This window comes from Emys orbicularis, chromosome 2 (assembly GCF_028017835.1).
Source record: "Emys orbicularis isolate rEmyOrb1 chromosome 2, rEmyOrb1.hap1, whole genome shotgun sequence".
In the NCBI taxonomy this organism is placed as follows: Eukaryota; Metazoa; Chordata; order Testudines; family Emydidae; genus Emys; species Emys orbicularis.
In genome coordinates, this window is record NC_088684.1 from 206,900,883 (window position 1) to 206,923,814 (window position 22,932).

The 22,932-nt window shown below is 40.3% G+C and overlaps 1 protein-coding gene across 1 annotated transcript in view; it reads right to left on the reverse strand.

Moving 5' to 3' along the window:
- Positions 1 to 22,932, reverse strand: part of BBS9 (Bardet-Biedl syndrome 9) — a 240,197-nt gene that overhangs the window by 186,459 nt on the left and 30,806 nt on the right. Inside the window, exons 6-7 of the mRNA XM_065399981.1 lie at positions 15,691 to 15,865; positions 3,930 to 4,014 (exon numbers count right to left, since the gene is read on the reverse strand). Of these exons, the coding sequence (XP_065256053.1) occupies positions 3,930 to 4,014; positions 15,691 to 15,865 (260 nt within the window). The remainder of the gene's footprint in view (positions 1 to 3,929; positions 4,015 to 15,690; positions 15,866 to 22,932) is intronic.

Below are 22,932 nucleotides of genomic sequence, written 5' to 3' on the forward strand. Positions count from 1 at the left end.
AAACCAGCCCACAAACATTTTATGAAATAAACCATAAACACATGCTATGCAATTCACTCTGTAATATTTATTGTTCAAAAAATAAAAATGCATACATTGTCCAAAATGAAAAAACGCTTTGAAATCTGGAAATAAACCACAAAGTCCCCCATTCTACTAACCAGTTAAAGTTTACCACCTCCTTTGTGTCTGCCCTTAGGTACTGCTAAACAAACACTTGACTGATGCCAAGCTGGTTTAACAGGAGAGCTGGGCTTCTAAAACTGATAAAATTCTCAGTTCAACTGTCATGTATTTTGTGGTTTTGAATCACAACATTCCACCACTGTGATTAAAAAACCGAGGCATAACCTCCTTCACAAACATACTGGTAGAGTTGAGGTAACAACCTGCACCTTCCATTTTAAAATGCTAAAAATGAATAAAAGAAATCAGGGTTATGTAACATCAGCCACTTTTTGGCAAATTCTTTCTGTTCTGGGATCAATTGATACCCATCATATTGCCTAGGTAACAGAAAGATTCCATAAAATGTTTGATTTTTTTTTGTTTGCCCTGTGAAATTCCAGTACTTTGTTAATTTGATGGATTCAGATTCCATTAAGACTCCAACCAAGAATGATCAGAAATTCCCCCCATATGTCCTTCAGTTACTTTTATAAGTTTAGTGTCTAGTTTAATTTACAGTCCCTCATTGGTAAAATGTATGTTATGTTTGTATTACCCTCTGTTCAACAGAGCTTTCCATATACTTCTGGTAGTGGGATCAAAGGTGAATTCATAATCTTTCTGAAAGCTCTATCAAGTGCCATCAGGAAGGTGGGGCACCAATCCTCCTCCTTCAGTCAAACACAAAGGTTGATGATAGTTACAGAAGAATTTTTGAACCCTCACAATGTAGTTCACGGCTTTTGTCTCCCTCAAGAATAGCCCTATTTCAACAATCAATGTAGCTGTGCTCCAATGCCTACACAAGAACATGCAGGGATTTGCACTGATAGAGCTAGTTGAAGCTTAGCACTGTTTGTTCTTAATTTAAGGGTGCAAATCCCTCATGTCCTTGCCCAGTGCAGCTACACCTATTGCTGGCCACCAGCTGCTGAATTGAGGCTACCCCTGAGAGTAGACAAGGTCTGGAACCGTGTTAGAAAATATTCTTTTCTCAACATAATTTAGATAGAGTTCTGGACACCCATCCATCAGAAATTTGGGATGAGTGAACATGGGAAGTTCTCATTTTTTTCTGTCCTATTTTTATTGCCTCGGACAAAAAAGATCTTCTTGTACTTTTCTCTGCATTCTTGGATGTCATCTTCAGCAATCTGGACATAATATTCTTTCATTTTCTTTTCACAGGCAGAAGCAATTGCATTAGTTATGCATTTTTCCCCCGTATGGATACTTGTACACATTATCAGCTGGTATTGTTTATGGTAAAGTGTATTGCAACATACTCTAAGTGGGGTTACATTTGAAGACTGTTCTTTGATGCCAAACATATTACAGAATACAGTCCTCACCTACTTAGCAGTGTTAGTCAAAGGAAACATAGAGACTTGTTATCCAAGAGCTGGTTCTCTACTTGCTTCCATGTGTAAATCAAGGTGTTGACTTTGATTTATATAGTACAAAAATGTTTGAGTTCTGACTCTTCCAGAGATCATCTCTCCTCCCCATATGCCATAATGGAAGATGAGGTCAGCTGGACTATTTAAGCTAGCATTTTCTGCAAAAAGGAGTACTTGTGGCACCTTAGAGACTAACAAATGTATTTGAGCATAAGCTTTCATGGGCTACAGCCCACTTCTTCGGATGCATAGAATGGAACATATATTGAGGAGATATTTAGACACATACAGAGAGCATGAAAAGGTGGGAGTTGTCTTACCAACTCTGAGAGGCCAATTAAGTAAGAGAAAAAAAACTTTTGAAGTGATAATCAAGATAGCCCAGTACAGACAGTTTGATAAGAAGTGTGAGAATACTTACATGGGGAGATAGATTCAATGTTTGTAATGGCTCAGCCATTCCCAGTCTCTGTTCAAGCCTAGGTTGATTGTATCTAGTTTGCATATCAATTCAAGCTCAGCAGTTTCTCGTTGGAGTCTGTTTTGGAAGCTTTTCTGTTGCAAAATTGCCACCTTTAAGTCTGTTACTGAGTGGCCAAGCTCTAAGATACAACCACATTTGCTCCAATCCCTCAGACAGAGACAAGCACCTACAAGATCTCTATCAAGCATTCTTAAAACTACAATACCCACCTGCTGAAGTGAAAAAACAGATTGACAGAGCCAGATGAGTACCCAGAAGTCACCTCCTATAAGACAGGCCCAACAAAGAAAATAACAGAACACCACTAGCTGTCACCTTCAGCCCCCAACTAAAACCTCTCCAGCGCATCATCAAAGATCTACAACCTATCCTGAAAGATGATCCCTCAGTCTCACAGATCTTGGGAGACAGACCTGTCCTCGTTTACAGACAACCCCCCAACCTAAAGTAAATACTCACCAGCAACCACACACCACTGAACAAAAACACTGACCCAGGAACCTATCCTTGAAACAAAGCCCAATGCCGACTCTGTCAACATATCTATTCAAGTGACATCATCATAGGACCTAATCACATCAGCCATGCCATCAGGGGCTCGTTCACCTGCACATCTACCAATGTGATATATGCCATCATGTGCCAGCAATGCCCTTCTGCCATGTACATTGGCCAAACCGGACAGTCTCTACGCAAAAGAATTAATGGACACAAATCTGACATCAGGAATCATAACATTCAAAAACCAGTAGGAGAACACTTTAACCTGTCTGGTCACTCAATGACAGAGCTGCGGGTGGCAATTTTGCAACAGAAAAGCTTCAAAAACAGACTCCAACGAGAAACTGCTGAGCTTGAATTGATATGCAAACTAGATACAATCAACTTAGGCTTGAATAGAGACTGAGAATGGCTGAGCCTCTACAAACATTGAATCTATCTCCCTGTGTAAGTATTCTCACACTTCTTATCAAACTGTCTGTACTGAGCTATCTTGATTATCACTTCAAAAGTTTTTTTCTTTTACTTAATTGGCCTCTCAGAGTTGGTAAGACAACTCCCACCTTTTCATGCTCTCTGTATGTGTATATATATCTCCTCAATATATGTTCCATTCTATGCATCCGAAGAAGAGGGCTGTATCCCACGAAAGCTTATGCTCAAATACATTTGTTAGTCTCTAAGGTGCCACAAGTACTCCTGTTCTTTTTGCGGATATAGACTAACACGGCTGCTACTCTGAAGCCTAGCATTTTCTGGAGTATCCTAAATGATCAAGCAGTTGTCAGTGCAGTACCACCGAGGCGGGAATTCCTTTTCCCCACTAGTCCAAAATGGCCTGAGTATGTCAGCCTTAAGGCACGATGTAAAAGACGTTAATTTCCCAGGTTTTTCACTGCAAGGGTGGGGGGGATGGGCAAGGGAGGATGGGGGTCAGGAGGATGGGCGAGCTGGCTATTTGGGGAAATGTCTTTTTCCTATATAGTGTTCTGTTTAACAACATACATGAGGCCCCAACTTTAACAGGGTGCATTTTAGAAATCTAACAAACTAATCATAAAAAGACTTTAAATGAAATTTTGCTTAAATTTTTAAATGTACACATATTTCAACACATTCCATCTTGATAGAAATTAACATGGAATTAACCCTTTCTGTTATATTAATTTCTCCTTTCTTAAAACAGAGAACTTAATGAATATTTAGGTACCAATCCAAATCGCAATAAAATTTACTCGAGTCTTTCCATTGTCTTAAATGGAAGTTAGATCTGGCCCTTAGTGACAACACAGTGTTTCAATCTGTCAGTTAGTCTTCTCTCTTTTTAATATTTATGCACTGCAGGGTATAGTTTATGTAAAATAAACAGGTCTTACAACAAGCCTTTTTCCAGAACTCAGTTTTTGCTGCTCTGTCTCCTGTCTTTCATCAGCATCTGTTGCAAATGCCAGCACTTGGTACCTGTTATAAAAAATACAGATAGTGTCTCTTTGCAGTTCATCAGTTTTACATCAAATTTTAAAATAATGATAACTATAAAGGCTATGGCAAAAGCAGAATCCAAAAATGTTGTCAGAACACCTACTGTACAATGTATCTGTTGATACCATCATTCTTACAGAGCACATGCACTGAAGTATAGTATCTAGATAATGGATTTAAAAGTAGTATTGAAAACATGCTGTCAGATTGAGATTTTTTACCTTAAGGATACATGCTTATCTAGTAGTAGTGGAAGATTTCAGTTTTTTAACTTTATGTAACACCGACCCAGCAGGATCGAACTGGGAACCTTTGGAGCTTAGTGCATGAGCCTCTACAGCAGGGGTAGGCAACCTGCGGCACGCGTGCCGAAGGCGGCACGCGAGCTTATTTTCAGTGGCACTCACACTGTCCGGGTCCTGGCCACCGGGCCAGAGGGCTCTGCATTTTAATTTAATTTTAAATGAAGCTTCTTAAACATTTAAAAAAACTTATTTACTTTACATACAACAATAATTTAGTTATATATTATAGACTTATAGAAAGAGACCTTCTAAAAACGTTAAAATGTATTACTGGCACGCGAAACCTTAAATTAGAGTGAATAAATGAAGACTCGGCACACCACTTCTGAAAGGTTGCCAACCCCTGCTCTACAGCATGAGCTAAAAGCCAACTGTTAGCTAAGGCTGTAGAGCAGACTCATTTTATCTCTCTCTTTAAGTGGTCTCTGTGCCACTTGATGGGACCGAACACCACACCCAGAAGGTGTGTGGGTTACATTTACATTAATTTTTTTTCCACAAAAAAGTTCAGATTTTATTTTGTTTGTTTAAATTAAATGTTAGAGGTGGATGCTATAAACGAGAGAGAGAGGCCAGAGACAATTTATTACAGCATTTTGGAAATAGGACCTTAGGGCAGTATGAACTTTCCTCATTTCAAATAATCTCTAATTTAAAAAAAACTTAAACTAAAGCTGAGACAGAGTAACACTTGCCTACCTTAGAGATATGTTTGAGAATTAAATGGTTCTACTCGGAAATGTGTCTCTGTAAAAATGGGACTAGATGAGTTACATAGGTTTCATTTTATAACAGACAGCCCAGCAAACTGAGTCAAGTTGGCTTCTTTCTTCTCACTCATTCATTATCAACAGTAATAAAAATTATGCAGGCCTATATCTGCCCTTAGTTACACTTATGCAACCCCCACAATGCTCAAATTATGCCCTCAGTGACACCTCTATATTTCCATTTCCTTCCTGGCTTTGCACTGGCGTAACTTAGTAAACAACCCTGTTCCTGTTGCACGAGGAATTGAATCAAACACACTCTCTCTTAGTTGGCTCTGCAGATCCAACAGGAATAAAAAACAGTAAAAAAATATGTTAATATCTTACTCTTAACACACATGGGATAGATCAGCGAGAGTAAGACTGTTCCATTTTTACAAACACTTTTCAGAGAAGCAGCACACTTTAAAGCACTTTCAGATTAAAGATGATATAAAAGTGTAAAGTATTATCACAATATCATGAGCCAAATGTATTGAAGAGTAAGTGTAACAGGGGTATTCAGCACATAGTTGATTTCAGACATGCATGCTAAATGCCTTTATCTTTATCATTTAGCACACAATCCTACAAGTCGATAATTTTCTTAATACTCTAACTGGCCACTTTCAAGACATCACACTCCCTCACAAAACTAATCAATGCATTTTAATAATTTTTGCAAAGCTTCACCTATAAATTAGGGCCCAGTACTGGGAATATACTGAGTCAGCTCCTATTAAAATCAGGCTCAGGCCAACAGAGGGTTCCAAGTATCCCAATTCTCCCTGATGATTTCAGTAACTTAACAGCAGATTAAATATATTTTAGTTTATTCCAAGACAAAGTTAAATATTAACACTATCAACTCTAACATTTTTGTTTTATTTCTGTATTTGTGGCAATGGCTGCTAAAGGATTTTTCTTAGTGGTTTTAACTTTAAAGAAGATTTTAAAATTTCTACCTGAGTTGAGAAATGCAATTATTCATAAGCAATTTTTCTATGACCTAAATAAAAAAACTAAAACTGCTGTTGGAGCTACAAAACAAATATTACCATATCTCTTTCCAACTTTGCCTTCTACACAAGCAAAAACACTCTGTTTTCAAACTACAGAACATTTAAAATAGATGTTGCAGATTCTGAGGTGGGGGGGAAAAGAGAGATTTTTTTTAACCACATAAGTATTCAATGACATGATCTTAGGCACCTGACTTTCTTGTCCAAATCAGAAACATTGGACCAAATACAGTATTATTTTACAATATAACATGGGGGCAATCTACATTTTTCAGACCAGTCTCCCACAAATCACAAAAGTGCATTGATATCTATGAAATGACTGATTGAATGGCAGTTCCTTGTAACACTAAAATCTTAAAACCACAGAACCCACAGAGGGCCAAACAAACCTATCAAGCTATTTAGCATTCTTTCATGTCACATCACATGTAAAATAACTTAAATATGGAAAGAGATGTTACTTTCAGAGCTTGAAAGTAAGAATCAATTTAATAGCCCTTGCTTGCTGTGGTGAAGGCACTGTACTGTACAAATCTCAGGATGGCAGAGAAATTCAGAGCAGGACAAATTGTTCCATGTTGCCCTATTAGAAAATACCAGTCCGGATGGTGGCACATTGAGTTTGCCAAAATCAGAAAGACATATCATTTCTTTAACATAAAACATTAAAAACAAAATTTCTTCTGCTTTGCTACATCTGGGTCCCTATTTCTCCCTCACCTTCGAGGGCTCAACTGTGCATTCAGCTTTGAGATATAACTTATGTGTACTCCCTTCCCGTATCCTCCCCTTAGCTTATATGGAATATTAGTAAATCCTACTTTGCAATGTACCATAATACTTCAATAATTATATTACATTATGTCTTTCTCTCAAAATATTGTGGCACATTACATGTATCAAAATCCTGAAGGATCTCACAGTACCTCACAAACTATACAGCACTACTAAAACAAACCTGTGACAGATATGGCAACCACATGCAGTATCTTTGGGGGAACATATTGTATTAAGTTTATGTATCACTGCAGGCCAGGGATAGTATGTATGATTCTGTTCTACTCCACAGGACAGAAACTAAAACGATGGATGAGGTACCACCCCCTATGAAGGTTTGTGTATGCTGGTTCAAACTGGATTTTCCAGAGACCAATAGACAAAGAAAGGGTTTTTGGCATAAAAAGGCTGTTTTTAAATAGACTCAGAGCTTTCTTTCTGCAGCAAAAGGACAAGGCATTCTGTCCAAGGGCCCCAACCCTTGCAGAAGGGTTGGAAAGACTTTGATCTACCAGGATCCCATAAGACTGATGGGTAACCTCTGGTAAGCTTTTTGCATGTTTATAGGAACTTTTATTGTTTTTATATGTATTCTCTGTAATGCTTTTACTCTAAGAATAAATGCAGTTTGTTTTGTGAAAGCTGATTGGTAACCAGTGTACACTGTTGTAGCCCAGGAGAAAGCATTAACAACCACATGTGCTGGACCCCAGTTAGACCTGCTGGAAAAATCACAAATGAGATGCAGAGGGACTGCAAGCAAGCCGCAGTCTGAAAGGAGAGACACATGGGTTTCCACCCGAAGAAAGGTGATGGGTAGGAAGCCTAAAGCCATAAGAGGGTGCCCTCAAGGAAGACAAGGGGTCGGGGGGGGGGGGGGGGAATCAAAGGCACGGTTAATCCTGAAACTGTGATAAAAGCCACCACCAAAGTGAATGGTGACAGACAGACAGAGGGAAAGTTTAGCCAAAGACATTACAGCAAACCCCTAATCTCTTGAAATGAGCTGTGGATCTTTAAATTACCATGAATAGAAACCAAGACCTCAGTTTTTAAAAGGTGTCACCTGGAAAATTCACAAACAGTAAATTATACTGCTATCAGTTATCCACCTTGGAAAGAACTGACTGATGCCAATTTTCTATTTAATTCACATCTTTATGCTTATATCACTATACCTTCCCCTGGTCAATGCAACTATACAAACTTTACAGCCTATTTAGTATCCAGGAGTCAACACAAAATAGTCCCAGTAGTAGAAAGCATAAAGGCTCCATTAACTGAGTATGTTGTTTGAGAGATAATAGAAATTCTGGTGCTAGAGCAGTAAATATTTATTATGGCGGTAAAGCACAAGCCAGGTTGTGTTACCATTAAATAAATTGTACTCTTGAGGCATAAAATGCAAAACAGAAAAAAATGGCTATATTCCTCTAAATGCTTTGGGTTATGATTATCTCTAAAATCTTCGTTCCTCCTCCCCCTCACAAAGATGATGCATTTTGGCTATAAGCCCTTATGATAGAGGAAAATGTGCATTTTTGGTCTTGAAAGCAGATGAACTTGTCAGATTGGAATGTTGAGTAGGAGTTTCATAGGAATCTGTATGCTTCATGAAGATTAATTCTTGCCAAAAGAAAATTGCTAAACTAATCACAGTACCCTTAAACTATATCACTGATGTAATCAGGCCCAAATTCCTTTGCAGGAAGCACATTTTGCTTTATATGTGACTTGAACTAGTGACATGTAGGTAGAGACTGACACATAACTAGCAGATTCATAATCTGCGGGTTGCTATGATTGACCAGCACTGCATAGGGTAGGAGGAAGGGGGATTAAAAATCATTGGGATGGCTGGGAATATTTCCGTTCCAAGTTGCTAAAATATTCAGTATTCCCAGGGGAAGCTCACGAGGCAGACAAGGGATGGGCAGGACAGCTACTTCAGTAGCAGAAGAAATACTGGACCTCTGGTCATGAAACTTGCTTCCTCTACTCCAGACAGGAACTTTCTTATGCCTTCCAGGTCATTGTTGCTGAGGTGGGACCCCGAAGACTCTAGCAGACACCAGGTCAACCCCTGGGAAAGTCCCCACCCAGCCACCAGGTCAACCCTGGCTCCCACCTGGCCACCAGGACAACCCTGGCAGCACGCACATCTGACATCTAAGCAATGGCAACAGGTCACTCAGCTGCTCTAGAAGGAGTTCTTGACTACTCTCAGTAACCAGCAGCAAAAGAATGTAGGACATTGACACAGATCAGCAGTGACAACTGCAGTCAGACTGGCCCACAAAAACAGGGAGCAGATCACCAGGTTGATGGGGTGAATACTGTGACGTAGCTCTCCAGATCCATTTCATTATCCCTTCACAGGGATGGAGAGTGAAAGAGATGCAAGGCAAGAGCACTTCCATAAATGTATTAGTACCAGTACTCCCACCTCCCTAGCTGAGTGTTTCAGTATACCAAACAACAGCAGGAGGCATAGCAGTAAATGCAAGTGCTACAATTCTGGGGGAAGAAATCGCAGCGGTAAGTAGATGAGGCTTTAGCTGCCTTTAGGGGAGAACTTGAGAGACTTGCCTCAGTCAGGTAACAAGGGCTTATAAAGAACACAGCTCCCTTCAATGCAACCAGTGCTTCTGCAGGCCCCTGCTTCTGCACTGCAAAGTATAGGGGGACTTATCAGGTGTAGCAGGTGGTTTTAATTAAAGGTGAGTCCCACACAAAACTAGGGAGATTACATTCCTCACAAGAACAACAAGCAGGTTTCATCACATAGGATTTTTTACCTTATGTTCCTGGGACCCCTGGTGGCCAGTGCAGAATTATGGCAGAGCACATGGCAAATCAAAGTCTGCAGCAATATCTTTTATTGGACCAACGTCTGTTGGTGAGAGAGACAAGATTTCGAGCCACACAGAGCTCACCCACTTTGTCTCTCTAATATCCTGGGACTGACAACTACAACTACACTGCAAATACATTCTTATGTATTTAATGATCACTTTGATCTATACACAAGTGAATTGGCCTGTCTTCCAGCTGTGAGTTTGTCAGTTCTCAGCTGATGTCTAGCCCTTGGCCACAGCTGGTACTCGGGCTGCCAGCATCACATCTGTTAGCACTCAATTGCCAGATTATGCATCCCTCTCTGAAAGGGAAAGGCCAGCAGTACAACACCAATTTTAACACTTCTCAGTATTGAACTATATTCAAAAAAGTCAAGAAGCCCAGGATCTCCAACGATAAGATAAGAAAATATCAACACACTGAATCTGAAAAAAAAATTACCCAAAGTAAACTCCAATCACTGCTTGAGCCCTTGAATTTTGATTATTTGGGAACATGCATTTGCTTTCCAGCTGACTTCAGCACCCTAAAGCATGCTCGGTCAATATCCACACTTCCAACACGTGACCCAGAAAATAGAGCCCTGATGGCATGGTATGCATTTCTTCCTAGTTACAATGAAGCATCACTATGAAGACAGAGGTCTCGCTAACTGGATCTTCTAATAGTCAGGCACATATGAGGAAAACTGTTTCTGAGTCTAACTGCACCAAGCACTGATTCAAAAGTCAGCTAGCCACAGGCTGTTTATTGTCAAGTATCCAGAAAAATTACATCATTTCCTACATGGTTGCCACTGGAAGCCAGTAATCTAGAACCAGAGACTTACTGCCACTGGCTAAAGCTTTAAAGACAGAGACTGGTTGTTCCACAGACTTGAAAAACGGTTAAAGTATTTTATCTTTCAGATATAACCATAGTTTACCAGCTAGTAGCCTGGACCTACATTAGAAGAGAAATTCATGTTATGCCATCCTTGGTTGAGAAAGGGCTTCGCTCTTCCATAATTTCAGCCTGTTAGCTATGGCATTCTGATGAGATTAGTGCTCCTGACAAAAAACTGCATGCATCCTATTATTCTTATTATCTCATCTCCTCAGCCCTGTTTGTCTCATCAGCCTGTTATGTATGGTCTTAGACTGTAAATTCTTTGGGGTAGGTACTGTCACTGAGGTAAGTCTCTAGGTACTACTGCAATATAAAATATTATTTATTTATTTAAAACTGGCTGCAATCCCCAACCCATAAAAGGGAGTTCTGGGCTGTAGAATGATGGAACGCTAGGAGTTGAGCAAAACTCACAGAGGATCTGCACTGGTCTATTTGCATACTTTCTCTGCAGGTGTTTTTTCAAGACCTTAGCAATATTTGTTAAATGGATGGGAGCATCTATTGTTTAAGGATCCCTTCATGGTAACTTATTTTTGATGTTACAGAGATGTGCTTCTCCTGAGCTTGACTAGGCATTTATTAGGATGCTACATGGCCATTACCATATCAATTGATGATCTCAGAGGAGTTTCGGGCAAAAAGAAGCATACTTCACACCTCCCCTTCTCAAAAACTGACCAGAGGATAGGGGTACATGCGTATGTGCAAACGGTGTGGTCTAGCAAAGCACTGGAGAATACCTGCTTTGTTGCCTATCTGTTCATGAGAAAGGCTGGGAGACTGGTGATTCTCTAGCACTTTATGATGGTAATAAAAAGGATACAGTCGCCTATGGTGGGATTAGGCCTGCAAAATATGGCACAATTTCATTTAGAACTGTTAGTCATGAGTGCCTTGAGCATACCGGACATATAGCCTGCAGACAGAAGGCACTCTGAATGCTACCATTCACACCATCAGCACATGGCAGGTAGATAGAGAGTTAAACTTATTGAGCAGGATTGATCAGCTTTGTATAAATAAAGATATAATTTTGTTCTTTTATCTTTCCTAAAGGGTAATTCTCTTAGCGCAGTATTCCAAATCCAAGCTTGGTCTCAGAAACAGGAGTCTAGGAATATGCCCACACCATCTTTGGTAGGGACAGGCCTCAATATAGGGCACTAGTTAGAGGCACTCCCACAAATATGCAAACAGGAGCAAAATGAAGTTAATCATACTGCGCCAATCATGACCACACACATTTATCTGTATGTTATATCCCTATGCCCAACCTACTGTTGGATCTTACATCACTTAGTTTGTGAGCTTCCCAGAGAAGGGACTCTGACTTCATCCGTGTTTATACAGCCTGGGTCTTCTATCCTGAGTGGGGTTTATGGGTCCTACAGAATATAATTAAAGCAGCAGCATGTCTGATTCCCTCCATAGGGAAAAGTCAAGAGGGAAACTTGTTGGTATGGCACCAAGACATAGGCAAATTGGCACCTACAGCAACTGCATAGTTAAACCCAAGGACTTGGGATGCATGCAGGCAACCTGTTAATATTTTAACAGATAAGAATTAACTCCTGTTAAAAGGCTAAAGTAGAGGATAGAGGATTTTAACACAAAGATCTGTGTACAGTGTGTTCATTTGTACAGAAGTCAGGGTGGAGGCTGGCACTTGGCAACCACAAGTCTGTATTGTTAATTAGGTAATGCTACAGTACTAACATGTTTACTTAGTAGCAGCATGTTTGGAAAGTTGAATGGCACAGCTTCACAGCATTGCTTAACTTTTTGGCAGACTTGAACCATTTGTATAACTCTTTTCCTCAATCTTTCAAAATATATATATATTTAAATTTATTACCAGTAGCTGTGTTGCTAATCAGTCATCTCCACTGAGCAGACCTTTATTGTGAGCTTGCACAAGCAGCGTGGCTCAATGATATACTGCTTAAATTGACTTCTGCCTGGCTCTGATCACTTTCAAATTTTGAAGGGCTTTTGAATACTAGATTCTACAGTAGCTGCCTAAAATAATGATTCACAAAGATATGCTGTCACTTATGGGGGGAAAATGAAGCGGTGCTAAATTGTTACTACTCAAAACTAAATACCGAGAGCTGAAGTACAAGGACCCTTGAGATTCACACAATAGTTTCTTGTTGCTTTCTAAAGAGATTCATAGATGCCTATTTCATTCTTAAATAGAACCATGAGGCCAACATATCCATAAGAAACCCCTTTTATTTAGCCCAGTGATATGTTGCTTGGAAACTTGAATTCAAAATACTAACATCAGCTAGGGCTGTGAAATTATTACATCTCTTCTGATTCTCACATTTAAGGTTATACACAAAATCTCTGCTCTTGTTTCTTCCTCATTCCCTTTGCTATACAAACCTCCTCCTTAACCTTTACCTTTGTAAACAGTCTCTTCTCTTTAAGCCTTCTGTACATAACGGCCCTTGAGCTTGTAGCTCCCTTCTTCCCTCCACCAGTGAGTGACCCTCTCTTCACTCAACTGCCTGCTTAACATCACCTATAATACAATCAGGTAGGGCCGGCTTTAGCAAGAGCGGGGCCCGATTCCTGGGGGCGGGGCTTGCGGCAAGCCCCGCCCCCAGGAATCGGGCCGCGCTCCGGCCGGAGCTCCGGTCGGGGTTGCGGAGCTTGGGTCTGGCTCGGAGCCGAGCCGAGCGGGCCGGAGCCGAGCCGAACCGAGCCGAGGGGGCCGGGCCAGGCCGGAGCCGAGCCGAGTCGCGGGGGCCGGGACGGAGCCGAGCCGAGCCAAGCCGAGCCGCAGGGGCCGGGCCGGGCCAGAGCCGAGCCAAGCCAAGCCGAGCCGCAGGGGCCGGGCCGGGCCAGAGCCGAGCCGAGCCGCAGGGGCCGGGCCAGGCCAGAGCTGAGCCAAGCTGGGGGGCCGGACCCGAGCCGAGGGGGCCAGGCCGGGCCGGAGCCGAGCCGAGCCGGGGGGGCCGGACCCGAGACGGACCTGAGCCGAGGGGGCTGGGCCGGGCCGGAGCAGAGCCGAGCCGCGGGGGCCGGGCTGGAGCCGAGCCGGGCCGGAGTCACTGGGGCCGGGGGTGCTCGGCCAGGGCCGGGCCGGCGCGCTCGGCCGGTACCGGGGCCGGAATGAGCTGCTCGTCCGGGGCTGGACTGGGCCGCGCCGCGCCTCCCCGGAGCCCTTCTCGCGCCCCCGCCACCCCAGCTTACCTGGTGCTGCCTGTCTGCCTGCCCACCCCTGCTTCTTTTCAGACTTCCCGCGAACCTCTGATTCGTGCGAAGCAGGGGAGGGGGAGGAGCAGGAGCAGGGGGCGGAGCATTCAGGGGAGGGGAGGAGGGGGAAGTGAGCTGGGGGCGGGGTGGAGAACTGCGGAGCGGGGCCCTCTTAGCGCGGGGCCCGATTCAGCCGAATCGGCTGAATCGGCCTAAAGCCGACCCTGCAATCAGGGATCCTAATACAATCAGCTATCATCCTCTGTACACAACCCAACACTAAAAAAAGCCATCATGCTGCACTGAGATCTAACATTCTTCTGGTAATCTGGTGTGTTATATCTTTAAGCCATTCTGTTTAACTGTTAATTCCCTGAGGCAGAGACTGTGCTTTCCCCTGTATTTTGTACAGCACCAAGCATATCAATGATACTCAATGAAACAGCAACCACATATTTTCCCTCTTTACCACATCAATCTCTCACTTTCTTTTTTCACCCATCAATTTCACCTCCCTTTTACTACCGCTTCAGTTCTCACTGAGAAAGCACCTCACTCCAAAGATGATGCCATTCCCATCAGTCACTCTCCATACTTTAAAAGCAACGATCTATACCTCGCTACATTCTGACAAAATGTACACTATTTCAATCTAGGACATATTCAGACCTCACCAGATTAATGCATGAGTGCTCAAAGCTGAATGACCTCACCACGCATTAAGCGGTGGGGACCTTTGTCGGTTTTGGCAGAGAAGGTGAGTTGCCCCTTTAAAGGCAGCTAGAGAGCCAGTGAGGTACCTCCAACACGGAGGTAGCCGCCCCATTCCAGGTCAGCGTGGGGACACTGACCCATCCCTCCCCACAGGTGACCAGAAGAGAGGGGGAATATTTATGCCCACATCTGGGCAGTGACAGCCCTCCTTTCACCTGGTCAGATTAAGCAGCACCCACCCTCTCATCCAGGGAAGTATCTGAAATACCAGATTTTAGTCATTATCTGCTGTGGGCATTACATTAGTCGCTCCTTTCTCAGGGGGCTGGGAAGGAATTTTCCCCTCACCGCTAGATTGGCCAACATGAGGTGGGTTTTTTCACCATCTCCCACAGTGGGTTGGAGGCTTGAGGGAGCAAAGAACAAAAGGGGAGTTAGGTTACGATGCTACAACTCATTATGTAAGCTTGGGGCAGATGTCCAGTGCAGGTACTCTGCAGGGAATTGATACAGCGATCAGATTAAATCCTTTCCCAATCCATTTTAAGGAGGTATTCTTTTAAGGAGTGGAAACAGGAGTGGGGGAGTGCGGGGGGGGGGGGGGAGTTGGGGCTCCTGTGACTGGTATGGCAGGGAGTCAACTCCATCTCCTTTATATACCCCTTGACTCTCATTCAAGGGGGGAGGGGAGGAAGGTAGTGAGGTCCCAGCAATGTCTTAGCTGGGGATCAGGATGGGTAAGGGGGAGGGCTGCCAGCAGCCTCCCCAGATATATGTAAATAATTATGGAATTACCGGCACTGTACAGTTTTATCTGGCAGGTACTCCCAGACACTTAGGAATAGAGTTGAGGCCTAATTAAACACATCCAGTGTCTCCTGTCCTTCTTCTGGCATACCCAGACAACAACAATTCAAGTCTGAGCTTCAATTGACAGCACCAAGAAAGGCATCTGTTCTTTCCTCTTTTAAAAAGTAGATATGTGGTACAACATGAGTAAAAGCAAATAAAATATTATAGTTATTTATATTTTCACAAAACATTACTTTTTATCGTCTTCAGTATATTCACTTATATGACGGCAGCCCTAAAAGAAAATACAATTACTTATTTAACATTTATACGTACTTGTAGCTCTCAACTTGTTGACAGGAAGATACTGTAATGAAGGAATCTGTTCGAGAGCTGTAAGTTAACGGACCAGGCAGAAGAAAACCAGGTAGAAATCGGCCAAAAGCATAGCTTTCCTGTTCAAACAACATAAGCATGCCATCCATGGACTGTATGCATATCAAATCTCGACCTAAATGAAAAGGAAACAAAGCACCGTTAATCACATATTAGATTTTTATGAAAATATACAGGCCTGAATACTCATTGACACTAAATGAATACTAGTTTACCATATTGGCAGCATAAAGCGGCTTTAAAGTAGGCATAAATGTAATTTACTTCCACTTTAAGGCTCCTTTACACTGTCAGTGACCCTAGAGTAACTGAAAATCAGGCCCAGGTTATTTACAGAAATTAACAATGAAGTTACACTACAGTTAGATATAAATAAAACAAAATAGCTGTGACCCCCACACAAAACAAAGAAGAGGTGAAATATTGGCCCCATTGGAGCCAACTTGTAAAACTTTCACTGACTTCAGTGGAGCCACGATTCCACTCAAAATGTTCAAAGTTGAGGCTGACACTCTATTACCATTATTTATATGAGGCTAGTGTCCAAAGGTCCAATTAGAGGCCCACTGTGTCGAGTTCTGTATAAAGTTAAAAGAAAATACAGACCCTGTCCTGAAGAGCTTACACTCGAAATAGACTAGACAGACAAAGCCTAGAGGAAAGGGAAACAATATACGAGTAAAATGATGGGGTGATGGTTGATGCACTTCATGTTAGTTCTACTTTATTTTATTTTTTAAATATATATTATAGGGGCAGAGGAAGGCACAAGGGGATGAGTTAACCGGAGTAAGAGACTAGGTAATAAAGAAAGGAAACTGGATAGGGAAAGGAAAAGTAGCAATGAGACCAATGCTGGTAGCAAAGAGATAGTGAAGGAAGGAAGAGCAAACCATGAATCGGCAGAGAGAAGAAAATATCCATAATGCAAATAGAAAAAAAAAAAACAGATTCAATGTATTCACAGGGGTCCAAGCTGTGAAAATCACTCCACAAATGGGGAAGGGGTGGTTCCCACCCGGCTCTACCTCAAGGAGTGCTGCTCTTACCACCCTGGAAAGCTATTTGGCACCTGGTACCCCATGAAATGCGAGAATCCCCCTCCATTTTCAGATAATGCCTGGAAGAAGTTACTCCCTGCTCCGGTAGCCTACACCCCACTCCAAACTCTTGCCAGGGAGTGGGGGAAGGAAATCCCTGACAATTCCCAGAACCATTGCTCATCCTATTCCCACCTGTTCTTTCCATAAGGTAATTTAACCCACAAGTAAACTGATGTGACTTGAAGGACATCTGTACTTTGCATTTCATGGATTTTGCCAGTTTGGCTCACAAACCTATTACTTAAACATATTATTTTTAATGTATAAATAATCCTCTAGAACAAAGAGAACTAAACCTTCCAAAAGTTGTAAAAACATTATCTGCTAAAACTAGTTAACTGTTTCCTTTCTTGGGTAAATAACAATACATTAAGAGAAACAAAAAGATAGCAAAAAAATGAGTTTTCTGATTTGATTAAATTAATATTCTAATTTAACTGAGGGACCACAATTATTAAAATAAAATAAAATAAAATAGACCCTAAGAACAAATGTTCAAATCTACATATGATTCCAGGTATTTTAAATGGTCTAAAATAGAAATCATCATGAAAACAATGTTAATATTATAGTGATGATATTTTCCCATTGCTTTTATCGTATCTTTATTTTATATTTTTAAAGGAGGATTAAAAAATATTAAGTCTGTAGTCAGGAGTTAAAAATACTTGTCAATATTGAAATCAAGAATTCAACTACAATAGCAGCAAGATCCTACTGGTCACATGCCGATTTCAGTTACATGTATATAAATTCAGAGCAATACCTTTGAAGTCAACTGAGATCAGAATCAGGTTGTGTATTTAGCATTACATAAAAGATAACATTAATTCAAACATGCACATAATTTTTAGCACCCATTCATACAAAGAAATCCACAAAAAAGGGCCCAATCAAACACTCACTGAAATCAATGAAAATATTAAAGCCAATGGAAGTAGGTATTGGATCAAGCCCCTATCCTTCAAACATGTACGTAAATAGTGTCATTTATTTCACTCACATGCAAAGTTACTCACATCTGCAAGTGTCTGCAGGATTATAGCCTATGCATGCAGGATTAAAACAAGATATTGATTTAAAGAGAAAAAAATTTTTTCCTCCTAGATGTCCTCCTTCAGACCCTACTCCTCCAATACAGGGCCTCAGATATAGGCAAAAAAAAAAAAAAATCACGTCTTTTTCCCCACTTTGACAAGTATTGTTACATAAGGTCACAGAGGCAACAGTTCAATATATGGCAACACTGGAGGTAAAATGCATATGGAAAAATTATCTCCTTGTATTCTGAGTCATCAGAGAAATTATTAGAGGCATATCAACGGTTATTTAAAAAGAAGCAGAGCATGCTAAGTAGTTAATGGGTTAATAATTCACCTAAATTACTAATACAGTATTACTTCATCTTTGACCTCTTGACTAAACAGAGAATCAGTATTCTCTCCCCCAAGATTTGGATCACTAGGGTAAAAGCTCTGAAGCTGAGGGCAAGTGGTCAGAGGCGGGTAAGGGGAGCAGAAGGTAAATAGCTACACTGGATCCCGTTTTTTCCCCTTTTTGTGATTGCCCATTCTATACTACTCTCAAAATGGTCCCTTCATCCTTCCCACCAAGAAGATCTGTATATAATTCACTCCATTCCCATTAACACTGCTGCACACATATGATGGGGAGGACATTCAAGAATGAAATAAGGTCCTGTTCTTTTCCCAGAAGTTGAACTCAGTGCTTCTCAACCTCCTAGGAAACAAGGGAACCAAATTTCAGTACTTCATAGGGAAGCACACTGATGCTACTAGATAGATAGGCACAACTTTTTTTTAATTAATGTAATTTTAGGGGGGGATCATGATAGGATTTCAACCAAATCTGAACTATTGCAATGGCCTATTTACCCTAAATACAGATTTCTAAATAAAAACAAAATTATATTTTATTCAAGCAGAAGTTCTCTCTTTTCTTATCAGAGGGGTAGCTGTGTTAGTCTGTATCCACAAAAACAATAAGGAGTCTGGTGGCACTTAAAATCTCGTCTCTTTTCTTAAAGCCATAAACCCAAGATCAGTCTTATATTTAACACAACATACTTTGGGGGGATGATTTACTGACTGCTGATGCAAAACATATTTGTCTTATACCAACTGTTTTAATAAGGCAGAAATAGCACTCTGGTTTAACAAAAACATAAATCAACATATAGAGAATAATTTTCTTCAACCTTAGAAAAATCCCATTTCCCTTATTAAACATGAAACAGAGCAAAATAGTCCATTAATCAAGAGGTCTATGATGGCTTCTAAAGGAAATTTAGCTAAGCTAACAATGAAAACCAATCTGCTCAAGTTAAATCATGCTAGGATCTGTACAGATCACCTATATTTTGTAAAAAAGCATCTGTAACATGGAAATCATTAGAGCAATGTTCAAAAGCTCTCAGACTAACGTTCTGCCAGCTACTGAAGTAAGCCAAACTAATGCCTTTCTTTACAACTGCAAACGATAAAGACAAAATATATCATACCATTTAAGCCATTGGCTGCAAGGTTCATAGACAACTTCAAGTTGATGATTTGGTCCCATCAGATTTAATCTATAATATATTGAAGTTTGTTTCATGTTTCCAAACAGTGGTACTACATTAATCTTTCCTGTTGCTTTAGTAGATAAGAGTCACACATCTTTTTAGGAAATGTGAATTATTTAATTCTGTTAACAGTTTCAAGTCAATGAACAAATGCTTCCTATTACTAAATTCAATAATTTTAATAGAATTATGTGTTTAACATTAAAAACCATTTTCCAAAAGGTACAATTGTTTTAGAGTTATGAATTTCCTCAGGTTTTCTTACACTGAAACACATGTTGTTTAAATTATAAAACAGGGTCTATGGCTTCTGTTCAAATCTAGATTTTATTGTTTATAAAATTAGAAACATATTTTATATTATACACATATTATATATACATATATACACACACACACACGTGTATGTGGACAGCCAACAAGTTTCTTTTGAAATTGTGTTGGAAAGGCTTTTTAATAAAGCCACTTCATGTTACTTAACCTCTTAAAATACTATTTATATGGCTCAAAAGATCAAACACTTCATTTTATGATTTATTCATAATAATTTGTCACTCATATTCTGAAGTATGTGGTATTCAAAGGGTTAAGTCAACCAAACTGATCACTGATCATAATTGAGACACATTTGGTTCATTGTTTAAAGGTCGAGAAGCTCTGAAGCATTAGCCAAGCTCAGAGCAGATGATTTCATCAACATACGATTCAAAAATTAGTCAATGGAAATTATATATTAATAAAGTAACTTATGCAATATTTGAAAAAAAATCATAACCAGGGCGCTTGAATTCAATTAAAACCTGTTTAATATTAAGGGTCTCACTTAATTTTCAATTAATTTATTTTTTCATTTTAGCACTGACACTATTCTTAACTAATGCTGCTTCAAAGAAGAAAAGAGAAAATGGCACAATGTACACTAAAGACAGTACAGCAGACATAATGTTCTTTGTTCTAGCTTTTGTCAGTTTAATAAACCAATCAATCATCATGGTAAATAAAGTACTTTGCACTAGGATAGCACCTTCCATCCATGGACCTCAAAATGTTCTACAAACTTTAATGAATTAAGATTTATAACATCCTTATTATGCAGGTAAGTAGCAATATGCCTATATCCCAGTCCTGTTCTACCTAGTCTTGGAGATGGGCAAACTGCAGTGGTCCATCTTTGGAGACAAATAGGGCATTCTGGAATGCTCTGAAACAAATGGCTAACCAGTGGACCATGATATTGATGTACTGGTAGGCTATTAAGCCATCTGCTGTCCACAGCTAAGAATGCATTGGTCCCTAGTTGCCCCCTTACACATACACCATCTCTTACAGATCACCATGGTTTACCAATGACCTGAAACAAATGAAAAAGGAGATGAGAAGATCAAAGTGTTAATGCCAATAAGCCAGGCTTATTCTGCCATAGCCTCAGAATTTGGACAGGTCTCTCCAGAAGAGATTCTAAAACAACTAGGAAAAATCTGTCAAAACATGAGAACTGGATCCATTCCCCTCTTAGTTAGTGAAAACTTAGACTGTAAGCTCTTTGAAGCCAGGACTGTCTTCTCAGTATGTTTAGATATGTTTAGCATATCTGACACATAATATCTTGCAACGTCAGCTACAACAGTGCCATGTCAATGCTTGTTCTCAGTTTCAGGTGACATTGTAAATAAGAAGCAGGCAGCATTATCTCCCATAAATGGAAACAAACTTGTTTGTCTTAGGGATTGGCTGAACAAGAAGGAGGGCTGAGTGGACTTGTACCTCTAAAGTTTTACATTGTTTTGTTTTTGAGTGCAGTTACGTAAAAAAAATAAATTCTACTTTTGTAAGTTGCACTTTCATGATAAAAAGGTTGCACTACAGTACTTCTATGAGGTAAACAGAAAATACTATTTCTTTACTGTTTTTACAGTGCAAATATTTGTAATCAAAAATAACAAAGTGAGCACTGTACACTTTGTATTCTGTGTTGTAATTAAAAACAATATATTTGATAATGTAGAAAACATCCAAAAATAATTATAATAAATTTACATTGGTATTCCATTATTAACAGTGCAATTAAAACTGATTAATCAAAACTTTTTTTTTTAATCTCACAATTTTTTTTTAATCATTTGACAGCCCTAGCCTAAAAGAAACAAAAATCTGCTTAAAAAAACACTTGGTTTGGGAACAGTTCAGGTAAAACTGAGATGATGTCAATTGGCAAGGGGAAGAACTTTGAGGAACTCACACAAATTGTTATAACACCTTCAATAAAAGGCATCTGTACACTGTCAAGGTGGTATACAACCTCCAAGTCCAACTGGACTAAAATCTACTGAAGAACTACTAGAGAGCAGCAGTGGTTTTTTCATATTTAGCTAGTTGGAAAGCAAACCCATTTTAGATGCTGACCTGACTACTGTTATTCAAGCATTTGTCATCTCAAGACTAGATTACTGCAATGTGTGCTCTCCCTAAAAGACCCAGAAGGCTACTCAGAAATTACAAATAAGTCTGCACTCACTATTCCACCAGCCATATAAAGTGGGCAGACAAAAGCATTTTGAACAACTCCTCAACATTCTACCTTGGCAACCAATCAAATTCCAGGTTCATTTTACATCCTTGATCCTTATCTATAATAACCCCTAAAGAAACTTGTATCAATGCTAGCTCAGACACTCCCATCCTGGAGTTTCCTAAGAATTTTACCATAACCAAGGACAGGATTTGCCCTTCCATGGAAGAAGTTTGGGGTTGAAGTCTCTACTGGAGGCCAGGTGCTTCTACACCAGCTCCAGTGCCCTCAGGCGTTGATCTCTAGCCACAAAAGACTTCCCCACCAATTGCACCCTACAGGGGGAAAAGGAATAGTGTGAACTTTTAAGCAGAGCCCATATGTGCTGCAATTAGAGATTCAGTTGTGTTAATGTAAGTGTGATTGTTGGGGTGATGGTGCGTGTAATGCTAAGATCATGCTAAGATCCCCAGCATCTCAGAGGTGGCCATTTCCATGAGAAAAGTAGGAGCTACATGTATATGGGCTCCCCAACACATAAATCTCAGAGACAATCAGCTTGTGACTCTTGGAAGGTCCTGATCAAACTAACAACTGCCTGCATAGGCATCAACTGCAGTATGAACATTTATTTCCTCTCCTTTCTTTTTGAACTTTTCTCAGCAGACATCCTATAGGCAACCAAGAACAGAAAATACTTATTCTTTATTTTAGAATTAAATAAAGAGGGGACAATCAGCTTGGCTTAAATACAATTAATTCCAAGGGTTTGGTGGGTAGGTGTTTCAAATTTTTTTAAAAAACTATTTACATATATTTGCAATAATAAAAGAAGCTGAAGTACACTAAGTTGCAGAACAGACTGCATGCTCACACAATATCTCTCCCAAACCTCTAGAAGCCAGATAGCACAATGTCACAGATAAGAACCACTTACTATGCTCTCTTGTACTATCTCCCCTAGTGAGAGGGCAGAAACTTTTCAA